This window comes from Gobio gobio (assembly GCF_949357685.1).
Source record: "Gobio gobio genome assembly, chromosome: 16".
In the NCBI taxonomy this organism is placed as follows: domain Eukaryota; kingdom Metazoa; phylum Chordata; class Actinopteri; order Cypriniformes; family Gobionidae; genus Gobio; species Gobio gobio.
Genome location: NC_137109.1, coordinates 28312846 through 28328740, shown reverse-complemented (window position 1 = coordinate 28328740; position 15895 = coordinate 28312846). Strand labels below are relative to the sequence as shown.

Sequence of the window (15895 nt, the reverse complement as noted above, 5' to 3'; positions counted from 1 at the left end):
CTGTTTTCTCTCCTGCCCTCCGGCAGGCGTTTCAGGATCCACCGGACCAGGACCAGCAGACTAAAGAACAGTTTTTTCCCCAGAGCTGTCTCTTTATTGAACTCAAACCCCCGTTGATCCACTTCCCTCATAAACTGATAACTCTCCTACCTCACATCTTCCTTCACTTTGTTATTTGCACTACCGACTGTTTATCACAGTAACAACTGTTTACATATGCATCTTGCACTGCCATATCTTAACTGGATTATGCTCATTTGCACTGCCGACTGTATTTATAGTACCAATGTTTACATTTGCATTTTGCACTGTACTTCTAACTGTAATATGCAACCACTTTCCACTGCACTTTACACTTTTTTTTTTTCCGGATAGCTCTGTCCATAATTTATTGCACTACCCTAATCCACTGCTATTCCTCATATTAGCCTAACATATTATTGTATACCTCTATCTGTAAAATTCTGTTTATAGTAATAGCCATCTGTATATTGTATTCATAGTACATATTCACCTGTAAATTCTGTTTATAGTAATAGCCATCTGTATATTTATTCACTGTACATATTCACCTGTAAATTCAGTTCTGTTTATAGTAATAACGTCTCTCTATTTATACATATTTATACATATTCAGTACATATCTATGTCCTGCACTTACGCATCCATTGTATATCCTGCACTTGCTGCTATTGCACTTCTGGTTAGACCTAAACTGCATTTCGTTGCCTTGTACTTGTACTTGTGTAATGACAATAAAGTTGAATCTAATCTAATCTAATCTAATCTAATCTGTGTTAGCCTGGTCTTACCAGACTCTCGTACATTTCATTTGTACAGAGAGTCTGGCCACTCTCCATTGACAAGCGTTTACTTCCTTGAGGCGGGAGCTCTGTTGAAGTTTAAAACTATTGGATCTGCCCACAGCCACTCTGGATCTGCTGTAACCAATCGCTAACGTTTGGTCGTGACGTATGTCATGCGCCGTTCGCCTGTTTCTCACATGGAAGTCCGTAAAAATATCTGTGCAGATTGTGCAAGGCACCTCAGTGATAAAAACCTAAAACTTGCGCATTCGGATTGTGATTTATTCACAGTGGAGGGGAGAGTTGTGTGATCCGGAATGCGCTGCTCACGTGGTCCGAAACATGATTGTATGCTGTAAATAAAATGTCATATGCTTGGTATGATAAGAATAAAAGCTGCTGTAAATAACGGCCCAATTCAAATGTTTACGTGCTTTTCTTCTTTTTATTTTTTGAGCGGTGATGAAATATATTGCTCCTGTTAATACTTGCCAGCATTTAAAGAAATACAAGTCTAGAAATGCATCCAAATTACAGCGAAGCGCAACCGCACGGTGCTCTGCAGTGGTCAAAAAGGATATAAACAGTGATTTTTGAAGTGATATATTCTTGAAAACTCAGAGATGTGGATTTGGACAGCAATTAAATTACCACACGACCTTGGTGTTTGTCTAAAACAGTAGGTAATTCGGCCGGGGATTTTTACGCGTGTGATGGGAGACGGACGGCATTAAAATCGCTGACTAGCCCCTGTAAATGATGACAATACCTTCCGACCTCACGAGAAACAATTAACGTCCGAATAGGGCTTCAGTCAACTCCTTCTCCACTAACGGAGCGAGCTGGAAAATCTTTTCCTAACTTTTCCCGAACCCTGTGGGGAGGAGGGCCACAACATCATGGCCACCAACAAAACTCAGCAAAGATTGTTCTTGCTCCGGCTTTAACTTCTGGATATTCGGCAGCGGTGCCACAACGGAATGAATGGCTTCGCTCTCATCTTTCTCCGCCGCTATTACTGAACTACAACTCAAACTAGCGCACGACATCAACGTCATCGTTCTCAGCCACTCCCTCTGTTTGCTGATTGGACCGGTAAAAATTTGTTCTGAGAAAACCTAAGAATATACCGCAATCCCAGACGGAGTACTGAAGAAAAATGAAAATTGAGCGGAAGTACGTAGGAGGGCGGAGCCAGGCTAATTCTGTGTTCCATCATATTAGGAAAATCAATTGTTTGCGTCCTGTTCTTTCACTTAAGAGTACTGCTACTCTTGTAACATCACAAATCAACTATTGTAATGCGTTGTTTTATGGGCTTCCTTCCCAATCTCTTCATATAGTTGGTACAAAATGCCACTGCTCGAGTTATTACCAAAATTTCCATTTCTGATCATATTTATCCTGTTTTACAAAATTTGCTTTCAATTTATAAAGCACTTAATAATTTGGCTCCTTCGTATATCTTCTAGATCTTCTCAATATACACACTCCTTCCCGCATTCTAAGATCGGCTTCTGCACTTACACTTGTTCTTCCATTCACACAACTTCCATGGGGTCACAAGCTTTTGGTTATGCGGCTCCCCATTTATGGAACTTGCTTCCTATAGAAGTTTGCAACAGTTAAAGTCTTCTGGTTTTTAAATCTCGTCTTAAAACTCATTTGTTTAGGCAGGCTTTTATGTGATTTTAATGTTTTTTGTTGTCTGTTGCTGTATTGGATTGTATTGTTGCATATATATATATAATATGTATAATAATAATAATAATAATAATGATTAAAAATGAGTTGCCCTTTTGGCCCCTGCAAATAGATACCTCAAGTCTCAAGTCAGGGAAAAGAACAGTGAAGCAATCAGATATATTTCGTCAAATTATAAAAGGAGGTTGTTTTTTAAAGTTTCAGTGAATATAAGGCTATGTTGATGCTGACTCAGATAATAATAAGTTAGTATTGAAAATACTTGCTTAATTGATTGAAATGATGCGATCCCTCCCAGAGTATTTTAGATCTGTGAGGTTTTTTTCTCCACTATTCAAAGTAATTGAAGTTGTATCCGGAAGAAGGGATTTTGAACTCGCCTTTATGTTTTGGATAGCATTGATCTCTGTGCGGCAGACGTAGGTAGAGGCGTTTGATGAGATGTGTCCTTTGAAGAATGGAACACTTAAGACTGTTATCTGCTGTAATCTCTCTGTGCTATAATGACTCTGCCTTCCAGCTAAAGAAAACACTGGCACATGGTCACCTTCCCTCTGCGCAGTTTGTACAGGTGGACACTACCATATGTTTAGAAGTACAGTGGGCTGAGACCTCACTGAAAATCTTGATTTTTTTCCATTAAACCTTGAAATTGAAAACAGAGCGTTTTCAGACTTTGGGTCAAACCTGTTTTTTCAAACTTGTTGAGTCATCAAAGCAAAAGATGGACAAACCAAATACTAAGACATTTTAGAATTTCATTTCAGTTACATTTTTCTCTCAATTTGTCATAAAAAAGACTACCTTAAAGGGTACAACACACAGTTTCTGCCAATCTCATGTTAATCTTGAGAATCTATAGAGTAGAATTGCATCCTTCATATATCCGAAGACTCTTTAGTTTATCAGATTTATAAAAGACAGATACGCTGTAGCGATTCTTTCCGAAAACAGCCAAGCTCATGGAGGTGTGCAGTGGGCGGAGCTAAAGAGTCACAAGTACACACACACACACACACACACACCATACATGTATGCATTACATCATCGCATTATCCCTGGACAACTTTTGATTTGCTATACGTTTACTATTCACAATACAATTGCCAACAAAACACAGACATTTGATGCAGTTTCACTCACCGCCTGCAGTTCCTTCCGACTCATGACTGGGATCTTTTATTGCTGGGACCGGTCCATCTTTCAGTTTCAAACGATCTGCAAATCCAGCTTCGAACTGGGCCTTGTTTATAAAACATTTGTCACCAAAATGCTGGGAACAAACAAACACACTTGCACAACTTCGTTGCTGCTCCGGAAAAACAAACTGTGTACTGTTCCCTTAATGCTGGGTTATTTGCGAAACTGAACAAAGGTTATCTTTCCCTCACAACCAAAAACACACTTCTTTAGTTACATTGTTGATTTTGTGGTCTAAAAACGAAATGACAGTGCTGCAGACGGCTTCTGTAACGCAAACAAAGCTTGTTGATGGGCGCACTCCTGCTCTCGCTCTGGTTGATGTGCGCACGCTCATCCAGGAGAAGTGCCCATACAAGGAATTCCACCCTTTATGATGTCATACAATGCCATTTAAAAAAAGAAATACTCCGTCATACGTCCAACTCTTTTTTTACTTTGGCCATGTTTTGCATGAGAACTCTTTTACAGTGTAAATAAGTCGGAATGCATGAAATAGCATTAGACATGCCTTTTAAAGGGTTCTCCTTAAAGGTGCTTCATATGGGTTCTTTTTATGGATTTGGTTTTAAAAATATTTTTTTATGAATTAAACCAGAATTAATTTTTTAATTGAATTAAAATCAGAATTAATTTTCATAAAAATGTAATGAATTCTTATTAATTAAACAGCAACATTCTTTATTGCTATCACTTTATCACATTCTTTGACACTTTTTTGGCATAAAGGGTTCTTTAAGGACTTAGGAGTCCCTAGAGTTCTATAGAAACCTGCTGAAACTTTTTATGTTTTTACAAAACTTTTTTTATTCCGGTGTGATCCGAATGGTGAGCATATGTTGGGTTTAAGTCAGAGAGCTCGAGATTCAAAACCGTCGTCAACTTGCAAATGATTTCCTGCTTTCTGAGGGAGGAGTGACACAGATCTAACAACACAGATGGAATATAAATCTCTCATCTCTTTGAGAAAGACGAGATACATGCACATTTCCACCTATTACTCTTCAAACTGCTTCATCAATGTCTGTTGATTTTTTGCCAATATTTAATTATGGATTGACACCTTACAATACTAAAGACCAATAATTCCATTTGTTGTCTGCCAACATGCAGGAATACTAGCAGACAAAATATGGACTTAAAATAATGTCATGGCTCAAAGCAGCAATTACAATCACAATCACTTCGAGAAGCTAGTGAATTTACATAATTGTTTCTACTCATCTAAATTACAGGAGAAACATGCATGTAAAATCACTTTTATCACGTCTGTGCCATACTCTTTCAAACGATCAAATTATTTTTTTCTTGATGATTGATTTATTCTTGACTTTCAGCACTTCAGCACATGATTTTTATACTGATTTTCCCATCAGTCTGACGGATTAGGGTGTCCTGTCAGGGCAGACGAGGGATGAGGAGGAGCAATACTGCCTCTCTGTGGAGGAGCCCTGCTCCTTATCATTTATCAGCTTAAAATTAGCGGACAGAGCAGGTTTAAAGATGATGAGCGGCTTCTGAGCCGAATTCTATACAGGCAACGCTTGTAGAAACTGAACTGCATGAAAAGAAAAGGCTCACAGACATTGTGAAGTCATTCTTAATGAAAGATATTTAGTGGACATCACAGACTGAGATACTTATTCATGTAAATCCAAATAATTAGCAAAATCTCCCTGTGGATGAATAGGATGTTGTTAATATCAAAGGCATTGTATGCTGTACGTCATGTTAGCATTTCTGAGCCTAATTGATCTTTTGATGAAAATCACTTTAAGTGTTTTGTTGACTGGAACAAAATACACACTGAGCCTAAAATTTCTCATTTAATTAAAGAAAACATTTCCACTAAATGAAAGCCTCTAGACATTCCACCATGATGAATGTCAGTTTGATTAAAGACATCACGTATATTCAACCTGTGTATTTGAATAAGGTGCTGATGGTATCCGTTGTGCCTGGATGTACAGACAGTGTTTAGTCTGAAAATACTTTTGTCAAAAATGTGTTTTCATCCAGTGATTTGAGCCGAATAATGGTGAGCCCTGAGGGCTTTAGATCTCCAACAGATCTCACAATTTGAGTTTTGCCAAATATTAAAAATCTGGTTGCAGATAAAAGTACTTGATGAATATTTTGTTCATGTTTTTAAAAGAAGTCTTTTACTCTCACCAAGGCCACATTTATTTGATTCAAAATACAATAAAAACAATACTAATAACTGTTTTCTATTTTAAAATGTACCGTAATTTATTTCTATAATGGAAAAGCTGTATTTTCCGCATCATTACTCCAGTCTTCAGTGTCACATGATCCTTCAGAAACCATTCTAATATGCTGATTTGGTGCTCAAGGAACATTTTTTATTATTATCAATCTTGGAAAACGTAATATTTTAGCTTAATATTTTTCGGAAACCGTGATAATTTTTTCCAGGATTCTAGGATGAATAGAAAATTCAAAAGAACAACAATTTTTTGAAATATAATTATTTTGTATCTTTATAAAAGTATTTAGTGTCACTTGTGATCAATGTAATACATACTTAATGAAAAATAGTATACTTTTTTTTTTCCAAAAATAAATAAATCAATCTTATTGACCTGAAAACTTTTAAACAGCATTGTCTGAAATCAAATGATCAGATTTGTACATTCTCTTTTCCTGTAATTCCCCACGCAGGTGAGAATAAAAGACAATTCAATATTATAAAGGGAAAACTAGAGTGCAAAAATTGTTTTGCCTCAATTGAGATGATTTACATACTTGATTCAATTCAATGATGACATTCTGTTGTTAAATATATGTATCGATTGACCACTACACTCTATAAGTCATAATTGTTGCACTTGCTATGAGAGTTTAAATGTACAATGTCTCTTTTTTTTCTCGTGTAATAAAATTATTTCAACTTAAATCAATATTTCATGTTCATTATGGTAAGTAGCTGTGTTGGGGTCGTCAATTAAATTGCTGGGGTCCAATCCCTATTATTTTGTGCTACGAGCGGCTGGCTGTACAGTATTTCTAACTTATAACTAGGTCCACATGGAATTATAAATCTGCCTCACCTTGTGAGTTTGCAAAAAGACATTTAGACTAATTTGATCACGCCTTCAGCTGTCTGGTACTTTCCGCTCTCGTTTTACCATCCATTCCACAGAATTTCCCATAAAATCAATCACAGAAAATACAAAAATGTCTCATAACTAGCAGCACAACAGCTCTAGCATGTCTGTGATGTGAGGACTCAAGCATGCTTCAGTTTTAATGGTGGTGAGAGTTATTGGGTTCTTCTTTGTAGTTTGATCCAAATGCCCTTCTCAGGACGCAAAATGAGTTCCCCCAGAGGCCGCAGTTCCTCACGGCTCTGACATGCCTCTACGTCAAAGTGACGCAAGATCGTAGCAAGAACTACCTTCTCCTCCATCATGGCGAAGCGCTGGCCTGGAGCCACAAATACACAGAAAAAGAGAAATTGGGAAAGAAAGAATGAGGTCTCGGAATGGCAACAAGACAAAGCAAGGGGAGACGTTCATGAAGTACATTTCTACAAACGCACTTATTTGGAGCTTTCATTCCTGGAAGGCAGTGGAGATGAGTCGAGTGCTGAAATAATAAATCTCCAAAGCTATGTGGCTCTCTTTTAATTTTGTTAGAAGCTTCTTCTTGTGTGTGGCCAGTGACCTGAACCTGCAAGCACCACTCGCTGTGAAACAATCTGTCTCATTCAGAGCCCAAACACTGGAAGATAGCATTGGAGATAAGTACACTGCGTCTCTCATTCAGCTAGTGATGTTCAATATGTAGATTGGCTCATGGGTTAAGTATAATGGAAAGAAAAACTTCACTGTAATAAGTTCTGAGGATGTCATAGGGGTAGGGTTGAGAACCAAGAATTGATTCAAATTCAGAACCTGAATGATGCTACTGAATCTACAGCAGGAAAAAGAAAATGTATCCTGTGTAGTCAGATTATTGAGCAAATGACTCTTATGAGTTTGTTCTGTTTAGTGAGTCAAAACATACAACACAATCAGTGTAGTCTGATTATACAGCTAATGACTCTTATGAGACGGTTCTTTTTAGTGAATCAAAATCATGCAACGCAACCAGTGTAATCTGATTACGGAGCAAATGTCTAAATGTCCCAATGTATTAATTTGGTTTGTTTTGTGAATCAAACAGTTACTGTACTGAACAACTATTGTAGTCTGATTACAAAGCAAATCACTCTAATGAGTAGGGGTGTAACGGTACACAAAACTGGCGGTTCGGTACGTACTTCGGTTTTGAAGTTCGTTACAGCAGGGGAGAGATAAAATTGAATATAAAATTGCTTTTTATTTATTTTTATTAAATAGTGGTTTACTGAACAAATTGTGTCTGTCCTTAAATTCAATTATAGCTAAAAGTTTGCTGTAAACTATATAGGGAGCCCTTACTTGCACATTACTATAATATTAAAGGTTTACAACAGAGCCCAAACTATTAGCAAATTCAGTTGCTAGTTATTTTTAGATATAATATCAACACTCAAATCACACATTGTACGCAAACATGTAAACTTCACATAAGGCAGTTTTTACATTAAGTTCTAAATCTAATTATAAAATTATATTTTCAATCCAATTACAGGTTAAGTAGAATATAATGAATATAGTGCCTATATTTAGTGAAAGAGTTCTTTTCTCTAGTGAACTAACCAGCTGGACACTGAATGACTTGCCTGAGGTAAATGTAATGCTACGTGACATTGTTTACAAGCAGTTTTATTGACGTCTTTCCGCCATTGAAACACTGATTGAGTCGATTACTCAACATATGATACGTTTCACTAAGTTGTAATGTATCCTCAACATACCTTCAGATGTTGATTCATGTTTATTCTTTGACTAGGAAGAGATTATCGTGTTCACTTGCGCACCACTTGAACTGACCCTTGATAAGATAGCATTCGGCACCGTTCAGTACACACGTGCACCTTACCGAAAGTCCTGTATCGAAACGGTTCGGTACAAATACGTGTACTGTTACTCCCCTACTAATGAGCCATTTCATGCAACACATGCAGCGCAACGAGGGTGGTCTGATTCCTGGACAAATGTCTCTTATGAGCCATTTATTTCATTACTCAAAGCATACAGCTTTCAGTTAACAGCTTTTCAGACTTAAACTGGAAATGACGCACAGTCAAGTTTACATTATTCAGTAAACTGATTTCCACTTTAATAGGGATGTTTTGTTATAGCTTTTAGAGCAAGGGCGCCGCCATCTTGCAATACCACAGCGCGTGACGTCATGGAGGTGGTTTGCTCCGTAATATAAGCATTTCTTTACTTTTTTTAACACTTGTTTTGAATTGAAGGAAGACGTACTTGAAAGGACTGTTGAGCCCATAATAAGTCACATTGCTAATGCATATCTCTTATAGATGTTAGAGCGGAAACACTGGAGCATCCTGTTATAATTTGGATGAATATCCAACATCAAACTGACTACATCACAAAGTTTTGATCGTAGTATCCCATTGTTTTCATAATGCAAGGCACAACGTTCATTTGGCATCTTATTGTTATGTGAGACCTTATTTATATTACATATTTGCATTACACTGGCTCGTTCACCAGTACGTTAGTGGTATGTAACATTTTATCTTCACCTGCAAATACATTTAGCTTACCTGCTGTCAAAGCAGTGTTTCCACTCTGACATCTTTAAGAGATATGCATAAGCAGTTTGACTTATTATGGGCTCAACAGCCCTTTCAAGTTTGTCTTCCACCATTTCAAATCAAAAGTGGGTGTTAAACAAAGTAAAGAAATGCTTATATTACAGAGCAAACCACCCCATGAAGTCACGTGATGTGGTATTGCAAGATGGCGGTGTCCTTGCTCCAAAAGCTATAACAAAACATCCCTTATTCTTTAAAATGGTTACATTAATCGTGTTTGTTATATAATGTGTTATTAAAGTGGAAATCGGTTTACTAAATGATGCAAACCTGACAGCTTCATTTCCACTTTAAATAAGCATAAACATTAAATTCTTTATGATTCCCATATCTATACATATTGCCCGTCAAATAAAATGCAGTCATTTGTCTTGTACAGTTACAGTGGCATGAAAAAGTATGTGAAAACCTATTGAATTTGAAAATCAAGGTAAATTGTACTTAATTTGTCTTCCGGGAAACATGCAAGTATCTTCTGTTGCTTCTGAAGGGCAGTAGTAAATGAAAAAAAAATTATATTTAAACAAAATAAGAAAAATTTGGACATCTTCATCCTGTTCAAAAGTTTTCACCCCCGGGCTCTTAATGCATTGTGTTTCCTTCTGGCGCATCAGTGAATGTTTGAACCTTTTTTAGTAGTTGTGTTTGAGTCCCTCAATTGTCATCAGTGTGAAAAGATGGATCTTAAAATCATACAGTCATTGCTGGAGAGGGTTCAAATATGAAAAAGAGGCTGGAAAACTGAAGAATGTGCAGGACCTGGAGGATTTTTCTGAAGAACATTGGGCAGTTTAACTGCTCAGGACAAACAAGGGACTCATGAACAACCATCACAAAACAAAAAAAAACAGCCATGGATCATCCAGGGAACGACACACAGCACTGAGAATCAATGGTTCAGAAACTTTTTGTCAGGGTTATTTTAATAAATTCAGCTATTTTTTTGTCTTGTGGACTATATGTAAACATTTTTTATGTAAAACATCTTATTCAGGACAGTACTTGTTAAAAAATTACATGCATTTTATATGATCCCTCTTATTTAGTTAAAATTATTCCCATTTTCACCGATTCTGCAAGCGGTTCACATACTTTTTCATGCCACTGAATATCATTATGCTGTGCTTCCCAACCTTTTTGTTTTTTGTACCCCACAGCACCACTAAGAAGGCTCATCAACACCAAAATGGAAATGTGCTCCTTTTCACATTCATTCATATTATACTGGAGAGCATTTAGCATTATAATTTCTTTTATAAGTCACTTTTATACCAATTTTTGTGTGTGTGCGTGTTCTCATTCTGTTCTTTTTCTTACCAATGCAGTTTCTTGGCCCTGCAGAAAAAGGGATGTATGCATATGGATGCCTCCCTTTGCTGTTCTCTGGCAGAAACCTTTCCGGTTGAAATTCCTCAGGTTCTGGAAAGTAGCGCGGGTCCCGGTGAAGAGCATATGGTATGATAACAGCATTCACTCCTTTTGGCACTTTGAACCCATCTGCAAACAAGCAAACAAAACAACCTCAGTCAGTTCAATTCATGTGAATACATGTCACAGAATTTCTAAAATTAAACAGGATTCAGCGCACACATTCCAAACTATAACGCTGTGTGGGAGACAGAATAAAGCTTTGATAAATAATTGATAAATGGATGCATTTATTGCACTTTGCAACACTTTCTGTCATGAAAAGTTGCTGTTTTCCATCTAGTTGCTCTTTCATTTAACCTTGGAAAATAAACACTCAGGCTGCTTCATATTTGACAATGGGAGATGGAAATAGAAGCCATGACATCTGCTGTTACACTGAGGTGCAAATAATGAATGTCGCATCAAAAAGTGCAGATCTTTGATCTTGTGCCGTTTGCTGTGCTGTATGGCAAGGTGACAAACTGCTGCCACCTACTGATGTGACAGGCCTCGCAAATGCTGCGAGCAAACAGAGGCACGGAGGGGAAGATCCGCAGACTCTCCTTGATGACACACTCCAGGTAGCGCAACTTTTTCAGGTCCTCCACCCCCACATGGCGCTCTGACGAACCTGCCAATCAGAACACAGGAGATGCAGTTATACTCTAAATTTGGTTATTAGGAAACATTCCCAAGCTGCTTTAATAGAGAACAGATTATGGTAGGCATTATGCTAAATGGAACACATCACACATTGTGAGAAAGACTTGTGTACCAAACACGTCCTGTAGTTCTGCCTGCACCGCCTTCTGGACCTCAGGATGGGAGCCAATCAGATGCAAGGCCCAGTTCATTGAAGCCGCTGTGGTATCATGACCCTGTTAAAAAGAATGACCCTTAAAACAATGTTCAACCTTTGTCTTGACAAACTTTCCTTTTCTAGTTTTATTTGTACCTCAAACATGAAGGTGTCCACTTCCTCCTGAATGTCCTCATGACTCAAATTATGTCCGTTCTCATCAGTAGTTTTTAACAGCATATCAAGGAAGGCCTGTCTCTTCCTCAGTCCCTGGTCAGAATCACTGTCAGGTTCAGAGCTCATAAACTTCGCCCTCTCTTTGATGACCTTTGGGTCAAGAAAACAGCTTTGTATGTAACAAATATATTTTGTTTGTTTTTTGTTTTTTTTGTGGCTAGTGTGCTTTCCACCTTATTTTTAATGTAATGTGTATTATGAATGTGCAAGGCTTCCGGTGTCATTCGTTTTCAGAGCAAAAGAATGGCCATTATGCCTGCTCGATATTGCAAACTAGTATTTCGTTATCATATTATTTTAATGTATTATTATAATAAACACTGTTTTTAGTGCAAATAGTTTTACAGTTTACTGCACTTTGTTATTGTTTTTATTATTTACCTAAGTCTTATACATGTGTGTATATATATATATATATATATATATATATATATATATATATATATATATATATATATATATATATATATATATATATATATATATATATATATATATATATATATATATATATATATATATATATATATATATATATATATATATATAAGCATTGCTTGGTAATTGGTTGACCTAAATTGGTATTATCTAATTATGTACTTAACAGCTGACTTTGAATTTAACAGCTGACAGCTGATTGGTTGATTCGAATCCATTACATACCTTTCTATCAAAGTTATCTGACATTATCAAGATGAATAAACTGTGATAATTTGAAAAATGTAAACTTTACATATATATATATCATTTTTTTTTTTTTTTTTAATTGCCAGTCACCGCATTTTTGATCATTTTCACAACATTTTCATGGCCCTCAGATTATTTTGTTGTACGAATATCTGAACATGCAATGTATCAAAAGAAAGAACACCGACTCAGAGAAAGAAAAACAGCATATTTAGAATGATGATCAAAACACAAATGGAGTAGATTGAATCCATCAACACCCCCAAAGCTTGCAGTCCTATTTAATGTTGATGATCACGTTATCTTACATATGCATACGATTACATATGTTATACATATATGCTTGTTTCTGCTTATTTTTTCCTGTGTTTTGGTACGAAGATTCAGTACTCTTTCAGAAGATGCGTAATAGCACACCTACCATATTACAGTGAAAACATGGAACACCAGAGGATTCCAATAATGGCGGGGAAGCGTTGTCTTATAAATTACGGAAATTTCCAACAATGGCAGGATAAGAGTTAATAAATATTACAATAGCATATAAATACTAACGCTGATGACTCACACTTGCAGTGAAAGAGTGAAGAATCTTCAATCTTTTGGAATGTTCTTTGCCTTCCTTCAACATGCTGTAGATCCAGTCTGGCCACAGCCATGGAGCTCTCTGTCTCTTGGCGATGATGTCACTCATTCTGCAAGAGGAATATAAATAATGTCAGTTCTCAGAGTGGAAAACATCTCACGTAGAAGGGGACTGCTTTGCAAATGAGGGTCAGTAAAACGGGAATGTTCAAATTTCCAAATAAAATATGGTCCCCTAAACGTTCAGAGAACGTCCTGAATGTTCTGTGAAGGTCCTCCAAATAACGTACCCGAACCCTTTAAAGAACTCCACGTCATGACTGTCTCTGAACATTCTAGGAACATTACTAAGTGATGTCCTTGACACCAGCGGGGACGTTCAGAGAACTTTCTATGAACGTAAAATTTCTAGCGGGCATTGCTCCCCTATTTATTAGCAAGAACAAATGCTCTAAAATTAAAGTAGACTACTTACTTATAGACACTTTGAACATAATCAGAGTCAGCATTGCTCTGAGCATAGATCTTCTTTCCCATTGCAGTTTCTGTTCCAGACAAACACATCCCATATATGTTATCAATGGTTATTATAACTAAGCGATAAGTGTTAGGGCTATTTTACATCAGTATGCATAAGCAGAGTGTGAAGAAAGTAGAAGCAAAACCTCAACAGCACTCACGTTGTGTTTTCACACTATATATGGAAAGATTGGATGTACTGTACCACATATGATGTCCAAAGCACACAATGTTATGTGGCTGAAGCAGTTGAACGGCTCTCCATCTCCCTGCTTCCGCATCTTCTGAATCAAAATATCTGTTTGTTCATTCATCACCTCCAGGAAGTCAGAGAGGATAGAGAAGTGGAAGGTTGGAGTCAGCATTTTACGCCGGTTACGCCACTTCTCCCCTGTGCTGTGGGAAGAAAAGTTGGGAAGAGTCAAGTCTGTGACTTAAATAGGCCTAGAGTGAACATTTTGTATTAAATTTCAGTTTTCAGACTCTGCTGTGTTTGGACAGATGGCCAGTAACCTTGTGTCCAGTGTGACTGATTATAAACTGTGCTTTTGATAGACTTTGTTTGCAGTGCTTGATGCAAGCTGCTCTTGAATATGAGACATGAGATCTAGCAGTTTGGCAGGTGGTCCTCTAGCATATGTGAAACAAAGTTTAGTTTGACTTTAGATGTTCTGAGTTTTGAAGGACATGATTGCAGATTTATTAGGTAACTGAGAGATACAAGACAGCACTGCTGTTTCTACTTATCAGATATTAAACGTGTAGTTATTTCTAACATCACCAACTGCAAATACAATGTTTTTAACCCTTGCATTTTAATTCATTTTTTCTCTCTTTTTTTGGCTTTCCTAACGCTCAAACAGTAGGGATTATGGAGTCAAATCCCACAAACAATAACATAAACATAAAAAATGTATGCCTTTCTTTGAATAAAAAAAGCATCTGCCAAATGTGTAAATGTAAATGCAAATACCTTTAGATAGTCACACAATAAGAAAAATGTCCTAAGTTAAACAGTATTTTTAACAACTTAAATTATTTTATAATATGAGGGTTAAACTAAAAAAAAAAACTCCCCTCATCTCCCATTGGTTGAAAAAAGAGATAATCCCACCCCAATCTCCTTGTCAGTCTGGTCAGATGCTCAAACAAAAAAAAGTCACTGTATTAATGCATTTTGGGGGAAATTAGCATTCAAGTGAATGACTTACTTATAGATGACTATTATTAGAACAATTTTAATGATGCTACCCTATTAATTTAATGTATACAAGTAATATATTAGGTTAACAGTGAGCATTGCAAAAACTAATTGCAAAATAAAGAAAGCAGTGTAATTTACAAAAAATGGTGGAAAACCCACCGTACCTAGTGAGCAGGCCTGTGCCGAGCCAGGGGTGCAGGAACCTGTACGAGTATGACTTGTCAAGGTGTCTGGAATTACCTAGGACCACCTGATGGGAAAACATAGGCATAAGAATGAACTGGAAACTTGAGGAAAACATTATTATACACAACAAAAAGCAAATGGAGAGGATAAAATTGCATAAATAGGCACCTCAATATTCTCTGCATGATACAAGACCAGAAAGGGGACTGGACCCACCCACACCTTTGCTAGAGGAAGGTGTCTGTTTTCATTTGTGCTCTCAATAATCTGGTTGAGAAAATCTTTAACAGAAACACACTTTTATAATTTTACAATTAAATTATCATTGTTGATTAATGGTAACAAGAGCGAATGCTAGTCAAAAAGATCACAATCCCTTACCGCCTGCATTGGTTTTAAACTGCAGTGCATTGCCAATGATTGGATAAGCGCCTGGCATTCCTGGAATTGGTCTCATTTCATTCCATTTTCCTATATAATTTTTAAGTGGATGATATGCGGTAGATGCCAAAAGAAGTAGAAGAACGGCTGTAAATATAATCCCCAGGATGTATAATCCAAAAAGGATGGCCATTTTGTTTGGATAAAGTTGGTTGTAACTAATGCTCTGAATGAGGAGCACAGACTGCTTCACAGTGAACTTCAGACTTACACCGTAACTTTTTTTTTTTACTCTTAGTACAAACAGAGAGAGAGAGAGAGAGAGAGAGAGAGAGAGAGAGAGACAGAGAGAGAGAGAAAAAAAACACCCTGGGCTAATCAAACAGATGGAGTTATGATACATAACTGGGACGCATGCAGGTTATCTGTGGGTAAAGTGTCTC

The 15895-nt window shown here is 36.9% G+C and overlaps 1 protein-coding gene across 1 annotated transcript; it reads right to left on the bottom strand.

The window, feature by feature from the left end:
• Positions 1-4511: 4511 nt before the first annotated feature.
• cyp4v2b (cytochrome P450, family 4, subfamily V, member 2b) lies at positions 4512-15720 on the bottom strand. Its single transcript, XM_079838535.1, has 11 exons — positions 15453-15720; positions 15240-15352; positions 15050-15135; positions 13887-14077; positions 13638-13707; positions 13146-13272; positions 11810-11980; positions 11630-11732; positions 11351-11485; positions 10762-10941; positions 4512-7157 (listed from the first exon to the last, which is right to left on the bottom strand). The coding sequence occupies exons 1-11, from the start codon at positions 15643-15645 to the stop codon at positions 6994-6996; spliced, it is 1533 nt and encodes a 510-aa protein (XP_079694661.1). The 5' UTR covers positions 15646-15720; the 3' UTR covers positions 4512-6993.
• Between the last annotated feature and the right edge of the window lie 175 nt (positions 15721-15895).